This window comes from Chinchilla lanigera, unplaced genomic scaffold (genome assembly GCF_000276665.1).
Source record: "Chinchilla lanigera isolate Chin_1 unplaced genomic scaffold, ChiLan1.0 scaffold00083, whole genome shotgun sequence".
Classification (NCBI taxonomy): Eukaryota; Metazoa; Chordata; class Mammalia; order Rodentia; family Chinchillidae; genus Chinchilla; species Chinchilla lanigera.
The window spans coordinates 1,924,508-1,939,968 of NW_004955484.1; the positions used below are offsets into that span (position 1 = coordinate 1,924,508).

Below are 15,461 nucleotides of genomic sequence, written 5' to 3' on the forward strand. Positions count from 1 at the left end.
CCCCGGAAGAGGCGGGGCTTCGACCTTACCCTGGAAATAGTTGTACTGCCGTCGTCACTTTCACAGCAGGTGGCCGGAGCGATGGCTGCGGTGGAGGGGGTCGAGGTGAAAGTGGACGGCGAACCCAAACTGAGCAAAAAGTAAGTGTCTGTGTGGGTCATTAAGTCTTTGAGGTTAGCAGGTCCGGGCTGGGAAGTACCTTGAGCCCCATGCCAAGGGCGGGGGCCTGTCTGCCTGCTCCCTTGGGTGCGTCCACGTGGAGAAGTAGCCGCAGCGCTGAGAAACTACATCCCCAGGGCTGCCCCGGGGCGCTGGCGAGATCCCTCCCACATCTGACTGCTGCGAGGGGAAAATGCTGGAGGGAAACGGCACGCACACCCAGTGGGAACATCTTTTATTTTTTTGTTTTTGTTGGTTAGCTGGTATTTTGAGACGGTGTCTCACTGTGTAGTTCAGGCTGGCCTCAAATTTAGCAATCCTCCTGCCTCAGCCTCTCTAGTGCTGGGATTATAGGTGTGGCACTACAGCCACACCCTTTGGAAACATTTTTAGACTTTAGGAGCGGCTGAGTGGATTTTGATCGGTTACATCAGTAATTGAATTTTAGGATTGATTGTAGATCGCAGATGCTTTGAAAAAAAGGTTTCCAATTGAAGTGTGATTTTTAAGAAAATTAGTTACTATTTGCAGACTTTACTTAAAGCTACCGTGTTTTTGAGCAGTTTTTATATGCCACGAATAATGCTTGATCTGCACAAGCTGTGTGACTAATCTCAGCAATTTTGCACAATAGGTATTAGTGTCTTGTTTTAAAATTAATAAGCCAAAGCGTTGGGTGATCATTGTATGCTAAGGTGTACATTGCTGGTTGTGTTCTAGAGCTGATTTCCAGCACTGGAGCAGACATCTAAAGTGAAGTGTGTGTCCAGTCTAACTTCACAGCCCCTGGTTTTTATACTCACAGCAATCCTCCTGCCTCAGCCTTCCAAGTGCTGGGATTGCAGGCGCAGCCACCACACTCAGCTGAAAGTAACAGTTCCTCTTTTTCTTAATTGTTCCTGGAAATTCATTAGTCTGACATCTTTAATGAACATCATTTTATACTGCCAGAGATTGTCCCCAAGTTTGAAACCAGATGACGCCAAGTGTGGTGGCACATGCCTGTACTCCCAGCAGCCATGAGTTCGAGGCCAGCCTGGGCTACATAGTGAGACCCTGTCTCAGAAAAAAGGAAGGGAGGGAGAGAGGGAGGGAAGAAGGAAGGAAATAAGGAAGAAAGGAAGGAAGGAAGCAAACCCACCAAATGGGCAGCATCTCATTCTCAAATGAAAGGTCCCCTTCAAATTTATTTGAACACAGAAGAGTATGATCCCTGTAATCTGTTGTCTTCCAGTACTAATGATGTATAAATACAAAGTGGTGTGAGACCATTCTTTTTCTCTTTGCTCTTTGAGCTCCAGACAGGTCTTGTCTTTGACTCTGAGATGTGTGGTTGACATTTTCTCTTTTTTTTTTCCTTTTAATTTTTGTTAAGATAGGCTCTCCCTTTATTACCCAGTCTGGTCTCCAAGTCCTGGGCTCCATGAGTCCTCTTGTCTCAGCCTCCCAAGTAAGTTGAATTATAGGCTCCTGTCATCATACCGAGCTTTAAGCCCTTTCTTTTAGCATTGTGTAGAGATTGCATTTGATAGTGACATTTTGCTTTTATATGTTTTGCATTGTCATCTGGTAACCCACCATTTCATCTAGAGAGAAACCATAGTTGGTTAGGGCTTTGGAAACACTGCCTCACATTCTGTCTCCCATATTCTAGAATCTTTTCTACCTGTACACTGTTGACTTGCATTTGACATTTGGAGTGGAGGGTACCAGGAAGCTAACTCAGGACCTCACACTTGCCAGGCATGTGCTGTGCCACTGAGCTAAATCTCCAGCCCTACATTTAGTTTTTTTTTTTTTTGGTCTTTTTGAGACAGGGTCTCACCATGCAGTGCAGGCTGGCCTTGAACCCACTTTGTAGTCCAGGCTGGCCTCTGACTTGCAGTGATCCTCCTGCCTCAGCCTCCCAAGTGCTGGGATTACAGGCATGGGCTACCATGCCCAGCTGCATTTGACTCTTTAACCCCAGATATGTACCTTCTTTCCATAGCCAAGAAAGAGAATACTGTTGGGTACAGTCGCAGAACAGCGTTAACAGGGCCAAAAGCCTTTCAAGTTTGTAACTTAAACAGGACACTGAACGGCAGTGCAAACATGGTTCCCCTCTAATTCAGAAGAGAGCGTATAGGTGGGACGGGTATATACTGTCTGCCGGCTCACCCCCATCTCTGTGTTTCCTGCTAGGTCGTGGTAATCATTAGCTCCAGGGTGTTCTGCCATGTTGACACAAGCTGCTGTAAGGCTTGTTAGGGGGTCCCTGCGCCAAACCTGGGCAGAATGGGGTCAGAGGGAACTTCGCCTGGGCCAACTTGCTCCTTTCACAGCGGTTCACAAGGACAAGCCACTTTCTGATAAAAGAAGGTTGGTGCCCATTATCTTTACTGCTCTGAGAGCAAAAATCCTGTTCTTTATTTCAGTGTCTGTTAAGCCCCTGGGTAAGTCTTTGGACCAAAAGCAGTAGTTCTTTCTCACTTTCTCTTTTCTAAATTTTTATCTTCTCTCCTTAGAGTTTTTGTTACTGTGTTTTTGGGGTTTTTTTGTTTTTTGTTTTTGAAGAAGGGTCTTGCCACGCAGTTCAGCCAGGCCTTGAATAGCCCAGAGTGGAGTGGAACTCAAGGGCAATCCTCTTGCCTCAGCCTCCCAGGTTCTGGGATTATAGGCATGGACCACCATGCTGAGCTCCCCTAGAGTCTTAAAATGACTTGGATTTTATTCCAGAATAGTTTGAAAGATCTTTGTTTAAAGGTTTGGTTTTTTGGTTTTTGTTATGTTTTGTTTGTTTTGGGTTGTTTTGTTTTGTGCTACTGGGAATTGAACCCAGGGCCTTCACACTAAGCTATATCTCCCAGCCTTTTTTTTTTTTTTTTTAAATTTTGAGACAGATGCTCCCTAAATTGCTAAATTGTTCAGGCTGGGCTCAAGCTTTTGCAATCCTCTTCCCTTAGCCTTAGAGAGAGTGCTGGGATTACCAACATAACCACACCTAGTGTGAATAAAGAATTTCTCCTTGCCAGCTATTTTCCCTTTTCTGTCATTTTGGGGATTTCTTTGCTCTTGGTTCTAGTTTTAGCGTTATCCTTAGGACCTGTTGAGACTATTTTTAGGATTGATTTGATTTAAAAGTAACAACTATTACAAGATACATTTTTATCTAGAAAGAGTTGCCTACTTTGAAGAGGATGATGGATTCAAATCCTCAATTAGTTGTTTAAGGTAACTCTAAACTCATTGAAAATGTGGGGCTGGGCACAGTGGCTCATGCTCGGGAGGATAAACCAGGAGGATCACTATGAGTTCGAGGCCAGCCTGGGCTACATAGTGAGTTCAAGACCATCCTGAACTACATAGTGAGACCCTGTCTCAAAAGGAAAATGGAGAGTGTACCCTAAAGCTAGGTAGTAACGTGCACACGACACTTTTTCCCACAGTTCACTGTTGCCAAATACTAAGTTATCACCAGCAGTTTGAAACAAAGATCCATAAGTTCTTTTTGAGTGAGAATATTTCTCTATCCAAATGTCTTTTGTTTCTGATTCAGATAGCAAGTTCAGATCATAAAGGATATCGAGTTGTCCAGATCGGTTTGGTTTTCTGAGTGTTGGAGAACAAGTATGAAGAGATCGATAATGAAAGATTTGACCAGAAATATTTGACTTTATGTGGTTTCTGTTCTAGACACACAAAGTAAAGGATTAAGACAATGAGGGAGGCCTAGAATAGCTCCCATTTGAGTGGTAACTAAATACCAAAGATAGAGTCATCCCTTTGCAAACTTCTCACTTTTCAAACAACTGGTGGGAGCAGGTCTTATCTCCGCCTTCCGATGAGGCGTTTAGTCACTCACCTAGGGCTGCAGGATTGATTGTCAGAATTTAGCCCTAGGCAGTTGGACAACGGTGATGGTATAACATCCCCTGTATTATTCTGCTGTGTACAGTGTTGTACTCTAGGGTATTGAAAACAGGCTGCAGGTGCAAAAGTGAGACCAGTGCTGACACCCAAACTTAGGGAGATTGTCCATGGAGTGTCTTCTTGAGCTCTGAAGAGACTGCTGTGCTTCCTCACTTGCTCCTCAGAAAAGGATTTCAAGGGAGTGGCAGACAGGAGAGATACTACCTTATCACATTAGGTCTGGTACTGTGGGAACTACATCTTCTACGAGATACCAAACAACCAGGATAACAGTCCCTGGCATCAAGGAACTTCATAGCATAGGTACCTCAAGCAAAGCCTATCCTGCCAATTTTCTGGAAAATCTTTTTTTATATTCTAAATATAAACTAGTACAGTGTGTAGAGTTTTCTTTGACCTGGTGCATCTTCATCCATAGTTGGTCCCTAATGTCAATTCTAGAGTGGAAAGCGAGGTCTAAAAATGATCTTTCACATCTTTGTTCTAATGTTATTTATTTTTTATTTTTTTTTTTACTTATCTCATATGCATAGAGTGTAGTGACTAAGAGTTTAGAGATGGAATATAAAATTGGGGAAGCTGATCATGGTGGCACACGCCTGTAATCCCAGCACTCAGGCCGAGGCAGGAAGAGCGCCATGAGTTTGAGGCCAGCCTGAACTACATAGAAATCAGGTATGAGGAACTGAGCAGGAGTATTTTCCCCAGGCTGTTCATGTTTTGAAGATAGAGGACTCTTCAGGCAGCTTTCACATTGAATGCTCTCCTCTTTCCAACAGTGAGCTAAAAAGACGCCTGAAAGCCGAGAAGAAAGTGGCAGAGAAGGAGGCCAGGCAGAAAGAGCTCAGTGAGAAACAGCTAAGCCAAGCTGCTGCCGCTGCCACTAATCACACCACTGACAACGGTGTGGGTGCCGAGGAAGAGAGCCTGGACCCAAACGTGAGTCCCTGGGCCACTTGTGTGGCTGGACACAGGAAGGCTGAAGAGGCTCAGGACAGATTTCCTTGGGACCAGTAACTAAGAAAATAAAAGGGACTAGAACAGGCGCTGGGCCCTGGGTCACTGCCAGTGGGTCACTGGCCGTGGGGGGCTACCAGTCCATCTGGCTAAAGGCACAGGCCCTAAGCTTCTCTGTTACCTCCCAACAGGCGATTGGGAGAGTCCAGTACTCCCTAGTGACTAATGAATCTTCTTGGAACTAGCTGGGCCGTGTAGCAACCCCTAGGGCTGGGGATGTAGTTCAGTGGTAGAGCACTTGCTTAGCATACAGAAGGCCCTGCATTCAGTCCCCAGCACCACTGAAGAGGAAGAGAGAGAGGGAAAGGTCGATCCCTGAAGGTGGACTAGGGTTTACGGGAGTCGACCAAACACCTGCCTTCCACGGGCCAGGTCCTCTGCCACTCCCTGCATCACCCTTCCGTCTTGGTTTTATACATGAAATTGTATTGGAACACAGCCTTGACCATTTATCTCTATAGATCTAAGGCTGCTTTCCCATTACCACAGAGTTGAGAAGTTGCATCAGAAAGTTTGTTGGCCCCTGCAGACGGACGTTGCATATTTATATCACGTAGGACTTGTCTTGAGAGAAAAGTCTAATGTGTGGCCAAGAGTAGGAGAGTAGTTAGAAAATACATAACTCACCATACAGGTGTGGTCGCAAAAGTGGTAACCAAGGCTCCTGTACCGGTTAAACTCTTACTGTTTTAGGTAGAACGCTGTTTTTTATTTTTGTCAAATCTTGCATTTTGAATTTCTGGCCTTTATTTTCAGCAGTGGACCTAGCAACCCTGCATATGTTCAGCAACCCTGCAATTCTCATTCCATATTTAATCCTAAGGTTTCAGGGTGAGGAAAGCTTGGTTAGAGAAAAACCTCATTGTACAGCATTGGGGCCACTGTGAGGCGGGATGCAGTACTCTAATAAATGGGCCACCAATCTGATCTGTTCTCAAGATGTGTGTGTGTGTGTGTGTGTGTGTGAGAGAAAGAGAGACTGTCTCACTCTGTCACTCTTTACTTGCTTTAACAGCAATACTACAAGATCCGCAGTCAGGCAGTCCACCAGCTGAAGGTCAGTGGAGAGGATCCGTACCCACACAAGTTCCACGTAGACATCTCACTTACTCACTTCATCCAAGAATACAGTCACCTGCAGCCTGGGGATCACCTGACCGACATCACCTTAAAGGTGGCAGGTAGGACAGTGCCTTGGCCCTCCCACTGCAGGCCGCCATGGGCAGGTCTTGTCAGTAACACCAAGGAGGGTCTGGGTTGGCTTTGCTCTCGAGTGGGCTGATTTGAAGCTACTTAACTTAGTCCTTTCCCAGAAAAAAGTAGAACAGCCCTGAGTGTGGGTCACATTCCAGGTGAGGGGCTGCTACTGAGAAAGGGGCATTTTCTGAGGGGACTCCTGGCCTGCTTTTGCTGCTGTCATAGTCTTTTTATAAGACCTTCTTTTCATCCATGGGAACCATGGGTCCAGGGTCCAGGCTCCTAACAATTCCAATATTTGGCCTGAAAATCCCTTGCACTGAGACTATATTTCTAGAACATTGGTATTTCAGGGTTAGGGTATCTTTTATGTGATCTTCTTTTACCTAATTTAGAAAATGAATCTTCTCTTTTTCTTGTCCCCTTCTCCGCATAGTAAAACTATTAGTTGTAGAAAGTTAAGACATTCAAAGAATTAAGGAGAAAAAAGTTTTAAGTACTCATTCTACTATCTAAGGAAACTCCTGCCAATAACTAAATGCCCCCAAAATTTCTTTAAAGCTGAGTAATTTCACTAAGTTACATCTTCTACTTAGGTCTTTCTGACTCAGTATTCTCAGGGATGCACCTTTAAATCTTGTTTTTTAAAATCTTTTCTGTTTTAGGAAATGTTTCTTCCTGTGTGTATTACTAGGGATTGAACCCAGGGGCACTTTTACCACTGAGCTACACTTCCAGCCCATTTCATTTTGAGACATACATAGTCTCACCAAATTTCCCAGGCTGACTTCAAACTTATGATCTTCCTGCTTCAGCCTCCCAAGTTGCTGGTATTACAGGAATGCACCAGGACACCCAACTTTTCTTACTTTGGATTTTTCAGACTTTTATTCATATGTTGGATCAGCTTCAGTTTTTTTCATTATCACTTTCTCTTAAAGCCTTGTTTTATCTTTTTTTATACTATGATTTTTAAATTTTATCTTGTTTTCATTTTCTGTGTCTGTTAAGGTACTAATAACTCATTTCATCCCTAACTAAGTCTTCATTTCAGAAATAATTTTTTGAGTGCTTCGTTGTGTCTGCAGGATAGTATGCTCTATTTTCTGTCCATCTTCCTTCCTCACAAACAGGGTCTCAGCCTAGACTGGCTTTGAACCTGCAGTCCTCTTGACTGAGCCTCAAGTGCTAAAATTACTAACATGCACTGCTGCACCAGGCTTCTCTCTAATAAAAACTATGAGTGTTACTTGACTTCAGTGCTATGCTGCTTAATTTTTACATAAAAGTATTTTCCTCGAGTGTTAAAAGGGCTCTTGGTTTAAATAATTTTTCAACTTTACTATGCTCCCTCTTTGTTTTGTTTTGTTTTGCTTTTTTTTTTTTTTTTGGCGAGGTATTCAGAAACGCAACAGCTGGTTTTCTGGCCCCTTCTAGCTCTTTCCTTCCTCACTTTTATTGGTCTTCTTTCCTTTGTGTTTCCTTGTCCTGGAAGAGAACAAGGTTAAGTTTTTTATGTTTGGCTGCTATGTCTGGAGAATTGCTGTGGACTGTACTGAGCCATCCCCTTCAGGCTTTCATAGTGCAGCTTTTGTTTGTGTGGAAGTAGACACAGCCTCTCCCAGTTTCTGCTGCTATCCTGTGGGTATACTGGAGGGAAATGTTGTGTGAATATCTTTGGCTATTTGTGGGTTCTTCAGTTCTCATACTCGTCAGATGCCCCATTTTTTCTTACTGCTATTTTCCCACATGGAGGTCTTATACAGCTTGTTGGTTTGCCCCATTACTTACATTTGGGACCTTTTTTTTTGAAACAGGGTCTTGTTACATAGTTCAGGCTGGCCTTGAACTCATGGAGATCCTCCTGCCCTAGCTTCCTGAGTGCTAGGATAATGAAAAAAAGGAGTTAAACCTCAGGCCATAATCAGATTGTTCTGGTTTGTATGGCGGAGGTAGCTTTTTTTAAACGTATCACCAAATGGCCTCTGGTTCTATCAGTCATTACTTTTGCTCTTCTTTTTGTAGGTAGAATCCATGCCAAAAGAGCTTCAGGGGGGAAACTCATCTTCTATGACCTCCGAGGAGAGGGAGTCAAGTTGCAAGTCATGGCCAATTCCAGGTACATAGGAATATCCCGTTACAGGCCCTTCTCTGCTGGCCTAGAGCAATGCAGCTAGGGACAGAGGCTGATGTAGTCTTAGTTTACCATTTTATTTGGAGTTAGAGTGATGAAGGGGGGACCTGTTGGGGAAGGTTTAGAATATGAAAAGGCCATCTGCTCACCTGAAAGCTCACCTGAAAGCAATGCCTGCCCTCATGTTGTATGACAGTAGAAATCTAAGAGTATCCTTGTTAACAACTGTCTCTGAAGCATAGAATCTTCTTGGCATCTTATTATCTGAATAATAGCTGTTTAAACAAAGGTCCCGAGTAAACCAGTGTTGAATATCAATTTGTGCTTTGTTTACTGAATTACGTTTCCTTTCACTCAGGAATTATAAATCAGAGGAAGAATTTATTCATATCAACAACAAACTGCGCCGGGGAGACATAATCGGAGTTCAGGGGAACCCTGGGAAAACCAAGAAGGGTGAGCTGAGCATCATTCCCTACGAGATCACATTGTTGTCTCCCTGCCTGCATATGTTACCTCATCTGCACTTCGGCCTCAAAGACAAGGTGAGCTCTCGTTCTTCAGCCTGTGGCACAGAGGTGCGTTCTTTTCGTTTTATTGGACCATTGCATCAATGAGTGATTTCTAACTGCTGCTGTTGGTTTAGGAAACACGCTATCGACAGAGATACTTGGACCTGATGCTGAATGACTTTGTGAGGCAAAAATTTATCATCCGCTCTAAGATCATCACGTATATAAGAAGTTTCTTGGATGAGCTGGGATTCCTGGAGGTGATGGGGGTGGGGGTCTCCTTACCTGACATGGTGACCTGCCTTGCTGTGCTTGCCTCTTAACTTTCCTTCCCTTTCCAAGGCACTTCCTGTCAGCATCCTTCATGCCTAGCAAGAATATGACCTTTGTTGCCAGCACCTGTTAACTGCTCTGATTGTGAAGGCAGGACGTGACTTCCAAAATAACAAGCAAGGTGTAAGGCCATCCACAGGCTGATGGTACCAATACATGATCAAATCATATTGGGTTTTGTCACATTAAAAAATACTCTTTCTTTGCACAAGAAAGCCAAGTGTACCTGTACTATAAAACACAATCAAATAGCCAGGCGTGCTGGCACAGGTCTGTAGTCCTACCATTCTGGAGGTTGAAGCAAGAGGAGTGCCATGAGTTCATAGCCTGAACTACATAACGAGGCCTGTGTCCAAAAAAAAAGTCAGATATTAAATAGAAGCAAAACTGAAAGAACTCTGTTGCTTCTTTCAACTAACTTCACAACTTGAATTTGAGATATAGCCTTTCTCACCATTTTTTCTCCAGGTAGGTAGGTAGGTACGTACGTACGTAGGTAGATAGGTAGGTAGGTAGATAGATAGATATGTTTATAGATAGATACAGATATATAAATATACCACTTACAGGTGGTACAGATGGAGCACATCTGTGTAAAGGTTTTAGAGGTTTTTGGTTTTTTTGGGTTTCTTTCAAATTTTTGCTTTAAATATAAAATTACGTTATGTATTATGGTGGGCCTGCCTTTTTCCTAGTTCATATTCTGAAGCCTTTGTGCACACATGTAAACCTTCTTAGTAGCTATGCAATTTATTTGTTTCCTTGATTGATAGTTTAGATTATTTCTGGTTTCTTTCTATAATAAATGTTTCAGCAAACACCTTTGTACATAGTGCAAATGTTTCTACAAAGCAAATTCTAAATGTTTCTCCCTGTGTCTTTTAGATTGAAACTCCCATGATGAACATCATCCCTGGGGGAGCGGTGGCCAAGCCTTTCATCACATACCACAACGAGCTCGATATGAACTTATACATGAGAATTGCTCCAGAACTCTACCATAAGGTAGTAATAAGTCACCTGTTTCCTTCGAGAAGCAGAAAGCTGGGAAATCTTTGACTATACAGGTGCAGTTAGAAATGAAAGGAACATTAAGATAACACAGGAGAGTATTCTAATTTCTCAGATTTGTCAATCAGTGTAGCACTTGTAAAATTTCTCTGTAAGATCAGTAGATCATTGCAGAGCAGAGGGCAAAGGGGAAAGTGATTATCTTTTCCAGGTGTACAGATAACCTACCCTACTTTGGTTCCCCTAAAGTTTTTAAGTTTATAATCTTCCTTAGATAAAATCTGATTTTAGTCTCTTGTTGAAGAAGAAGTTTAGTGTGTCTCTGGAGGTTGCACAATAAATTTCTTCAAATCACCAGCTTAAATATCAAAGACATCATTCAGGATTCTCAGTTACAGGCAACAGAACCTGCTGTAACTAATTAAAGCAAAAGGAGAGCTTATTTAGCTATATAAGAAGGCTCCTGGTCTCCTGGAAGATCAAGGAATCACACTTAGCACACAACTAGGAATGATGAATCGTATCACTGGACTGCTCTCTGAAGGATGGAGTGTCTCTTCTAATAGGCCCCACTAGGATTTCTGCAACTGCTGTCTCTAAAAGCTGTAACTCTGATCCCCTTCACCAGAATGAGTTCTGTGTAGTACCTACATCATCCTTCAGAGTTTCCATGTTGACATCTCACTAGTGGGTCTGATTGGTGGAGCGTAGTAACTTACATGTAGGCTAACCCTACAAGGGGTTTCTTTTGAGAGGCCTAGGTTGACAAGGCAGGTGATGCCCAAGAAATAGGTAGAATATTTAGATGATCTGGGAAATGAGAAAAAAAAAAACTGTCTGCTACAAGAGTCTAAAGAGAAGAGGGTGTGAAGCATTTTGAAGAGAGAGCATACCTGAGCTGTAAAAACCATTTAGTAAGTGGAAAGTTTCCAGGGCTATTAAGAGAAATTAGGTGCCATGACCCTTGTGTTGTTGCTAGATGCTGGTGGTTGGAGGCATTGACCGGGTTTATGAAATTGGACGCCAGTTCCGGAACGAAGGAATTGATTTGACCCACAATCCTGAGTTCACCACCTGTGAGTTCTACATGGCCTATGCAGACTATCATGATCTTATGGAAATCACGGAGAAGTTGGTTTCAGGTGAGTCCTGCTTGTTTTATCGGCCACATTAGTCTGAGGGGCTGGTGTGCTGCTTTCAGAGCAGTTTCCCAGGCTTGGTCCTCCTGAAATGGCTGGTTTCCCTCCCAGGGATGGTGAAGAGCATTACAGGCAGCTACAAGATCACCTATCACCCAGATGGTCCGGAGGGCCAAGCCTATGAGATTGACTTCACCCCGCCCTTCCGGAGAATCAGCATGGTGGAAGAGCTGGAGAAAGCCCTAGGGGTGAAGCTGCCTGAAACCAACCGCTTAGAAACAGAAGGTAAAGTGATATCTCCTCCATCAAATGGCCCTTGTCCTGTCAGCTCTGAATTTGATGAGGTCAGAGCTAGAATTTCCCACTCTACTCCCTTTATATGTGTTACTGTTAGTTTGCAGTGATGGGAATTGATCCAGGGACCTTTGCACTGAGCTATACTTTGTCCTTTTTATTTTATAATTTGAGGCAGGGTCTTGCTGTAATTGTCCTGGCTGGGCTTGAACTTGGGGATCCTCCTGCCTCAGCCTCTCAGAATGTTGGGATGGCCTATGTGCACTTCTATACTGTGCTTTTTTCATGTGTATTTACTGGGTTAGTGAGATGTGCCTGGTCCTGACTTCTTCTTTTCTTTTTTTTTTTAATGGTCCTGACTTCTTATACATTTGTATTAAAGAAACTCGCAAAATTCTTGATGATATCTGTGTAGCAAAAGATGTTGAGTGCCCTCCACCTCGGACCACAGCCAGGCTCCTTGACAAGGTAAGAGACCATGGCCTCATCCAGTGCTGATCAGTGCCCCCCGCCAAGGAAATGGGTCCTGCCACAGCTTCACTGAAAGAGAGGAAGGAGGGAATGGAGAAATTTCGAGCTGTCATACTAAGCTCTGTGCCAAGTAGGTCCTATGTATTGTCTCAGTTAATCCCTACCAGCCTTTGGGAAAGGTGTAGGATAAAGCCAGCTGGGTGGGAAATGCGGGCCCCCTAGGCTGGGACTGTCAAGTACTATTCAGAAGCGACGTCTAGTTCTGCTTTGCTTTCTCATTCAGCTTGTTGGGGAGTTCTTGGAAGTGACATGCATCAATCCTACGTTCATCTGTGATCACCCACAGATCATGAGCCCGTTAGCTAAATGGTAAGATAAAGTGTGGTGTTGCATTTACTTGCTGCTACATAACCAACCCAAAGCTGTTGGTGTAAAGCAGCAGTTTATTTTCATGATGATCTAGAGGGACTAAATCGTCCTGCTCCAAAATGCATTGACTGCGATAAAGCAAGTGACTTTTTTCAACTGGGAGTAGTGTCAGGGTACTTTCGTTCTTCACATGGCCTCCCCATATGCGGTCCCATCGTCCAGAGTCTCCACTTGGCATCTCTGGCGGTACAGCTAAGGCTGCCCTTCCGCCTGGCAGTTGGGTTCCAAATGGCAGCATTCTGAAGAACAGGCCCCCACATGCAAACAGACCTCTGTCGGCACCCCAACCAATGCAAGTCCTGCAGGCCATGAGGAGGAAGAAGGGCACTGCAGCCAGGTGTGACAGCGCACGCCTGTAATCCCAGCACTCCTGGACACGGAGGCAGGAGGGTCACCATGAGTTCCAGGCCAGCCTGAATTATGTAGCGAGACCCTGCCTCAAAAAGGGGCGTGCACTGCGGGAGGAGTGGGGCGGTGCAGCAGACTACCGCATTGCTTGTTAGGAACGTCAGTCTTCCGGAGCCCTCTTACTTCACTATCGCCCAAAGTGACTGGTGCTGAGAAAGCACCCGGGCTTCAGGTTGCAAGCGGTCACTACTTTGAGCTCACTAGAATTCAGGAACTCTTGTACAGGTGGTAAATTGTTAAGGCTTTGTATATTTAGCTTCTTTTTTCGTCTCCTGTCCCCAGGCACCGCTCTAAAGAGGGTCTAACCGAGCGCTTTGAGCTCTTCGTCATGAAGAAGGAGGTGTGCAATGCTTACACTGAGCTGAATGATCCCATGAGGCAGCGGCAGCTGTTTGAGGAACAGGCCAAGGTAAGGAGGAAGTGTGAACAAAAGCACGTTTCACCAGAGTCCACTCATCAGGAAATACTGGCCTTAACCCAGGACTCTTACCTGTGTGCATTCTGGTAACTTAGCAGAAATGAAGGCTGAAGGAAGCCATAGGCTTGCTGGAGGAAGTCACATTTCAATAGGAGAACTTTGGTTTTCACTGGTTAAGATTATTTGTATGGGGTCAGGGATCTAGCTCAGTGGCACAGTGCCTCCCTGGCTAGTGCAAGGTCCTGAGTTCGATTCCCGGTACCAAAAAAAAACAAATTATTTGTATGGGGAACATATCACTTATTTTGAAAATGGTTTGCCCAACTAGAACATTATTTTTCTTAAATTGTACATTTATTAAAGTGGCATGGCAATAAGAGGCAAATAAAAAGCAGCTCAGCAGGCTGCCCATATTATCACTGCCTCTGATGGGTAGTTTCAGGAAGTGGAGACTCACAGAATCATATACAGCCTCTGAGAGTCCCACTCGAGTCCCAGAGCCCAGGTAGCAAAGATGTTTTCAGATAAATCAGTGTGCAATCTGAAACGGATTTCATCAGTCATGACCCACAAATCTGCAAGAAATTGCTCTGTCGTACAGTTCTGAGGGAACCAATTCCCAGGAAGTCCCAGGTGTCAGGACCATCTCGGAAGTAAATATTCCCTTTCAGTGTTTCAGTGTGTTCGCTTGCACTCTGAGATGTCCTAGAAGAAGCGTAACCTTTTGGTTCTCTTTAATCTAGGCCAAGGCTGCTGGTGACGACGAGGCCATGTTCATAGATGAAAACTTCTGCACTGCCCTGGAGTATGGGCTGCCTCCCACGGCCGGCTGGGGCATGGGCATTGACCGCATCGCCATGTTCCTCACAGACTCCAACAACATCAAGGTACACGGTGCCCCGGCATGGAGCTCCACTGTGTTGGAGGTGGGGCGTGGTGGGCCTAGAGAATAAAGCAAGAACGTTGTGCTACGGGAGGACTGGGCAGGGGAGCTCATGCCAGACTTGGAACTTCTGACCATATTGGGTTTTAATCTTTTTCTAACACAGGAACAATGCTATTTGCATTTCTTTTTTTTTTTTTTTTTTGGTTTTTCTCCGGTACTGGGAACCGAACTCATGACCTTGCGCTTGCCAGGCAGGCGCTTTTGCCACTGAGCTAAATCCCCAACCCCGCTATTTGCATTTCTTGAGGATTCTGGGAAGTGCCAAGCCCTCTGGCTACATGAGGTCTTTTAATTTCAGTCAGCCTGTGAGGTGTAGAAATTGTTGTTACCCTGTTATAGAGGAAGAAATCTGATTTCTTCTAAATAGAGCCTGTGTTTAATCATTCTTTTGGCCTGGCACCCCTAGGCAGTGCTGTACGTTGGCTTCCTTTTATCCTGTTACTATGAGAGACCAAGTTGAAATAAAAGAACATACCTATCTTTTCATCTGGGGTATGTAGACAGATCTTTTGGTTTGGGTAGGAACAATAGGCAAAAGCAACAGGTAGATCACGGTAGAAACTGTTCAGAGTACTTCTTGGCTTCAAAATGCATTTTGTATGTCCTGTAGGAAGTACTCCTATTTCCTGCCATGAAGCCAGAAGACAAGAAGGAGACTGTCGCAAGCACTGACAGTGTGGAAAGCACAATGACTGGCACTTCTGTCTAGAAAATAATTCCAACTTGTATAACTCAGGCATCTGCATCTTTGCAAAAAGATCAAGTCTGTGAAGGGATTGTGTGTGGTCATCCATTTGACCGCCATGATTCAGTTCAGCCACCAGAAGAGAGAAGAGGAATTAAGAATTTCCTTTTACTCCTTGTTACCAAATAAACCATTTGTCTCTTTACCTGTGGATATCAGCTTTTTTTCCAGACTGCTGGCCTAATGAGTGTTTAGGATTTTACCCTCTTCTTTAACAAATTGATACTAATGTCTGCTCGGTGCTGGGTGTTCTAAGGAGTGAGACACAGTCGTGGACAAATCAAAGTCCCTGCCTTTATGGAACTTACATTCTTTCTTTGGGGTGTAGAGAGAAAT

General features: G+C 44.2%; 1 protein-coding gene across 2 annotated transcripts; it reads left to right on the forward strand.

The window, feature by feature from the left end:
* Positions 1-15: 15 nt before the first annotated feature.
* Kars (lysyl-tRNA synthetase) lies at positions 16-15,270 on the forward strand. 2 transcript variants are annotated; one of them, XM_005403435.1, is made up of 15 exons: positions 53-140; positions 2,344-2,520; positions 4,851-5,010; positions 6,104-6,269; positions 8,311-8,404; positions 8,778-8,964; positions 9,066-9,191; positions 10,150-10,269; positions 11,255-11,417; positions 11,526-11,699; positions 12,091-12,176; positions 12,463-12,548; positions 13,299-13,425; positions 14,178-14,321; positions 14,991-15,270. In XM_005403435.1, the coding sequence occupies exons 2-15, from the start codon at positions 2,378-2,380 to the stop codon at positions 15,087-15,089; spliced, it is 1,875 nt and encodes a 624-aa protein (XP_005403492.1). In that variant the 5' UTR covers positions 53-140; positions 2,344-2,377; the 3' UTR covers positions 15,090-15,270. The 2 variants fall into 2 exon arrangements, with proteins under 2 accessions (XP_005403493.1, XP_005403492.1); XM_005403436.2 differs by lacking the exon at positions 2,344-2,520 and having other exon boundaries at positions 16-140.
* The last annotated feature ends 191 nt before the right edge of the window (positions 15,271-15,461 follow it).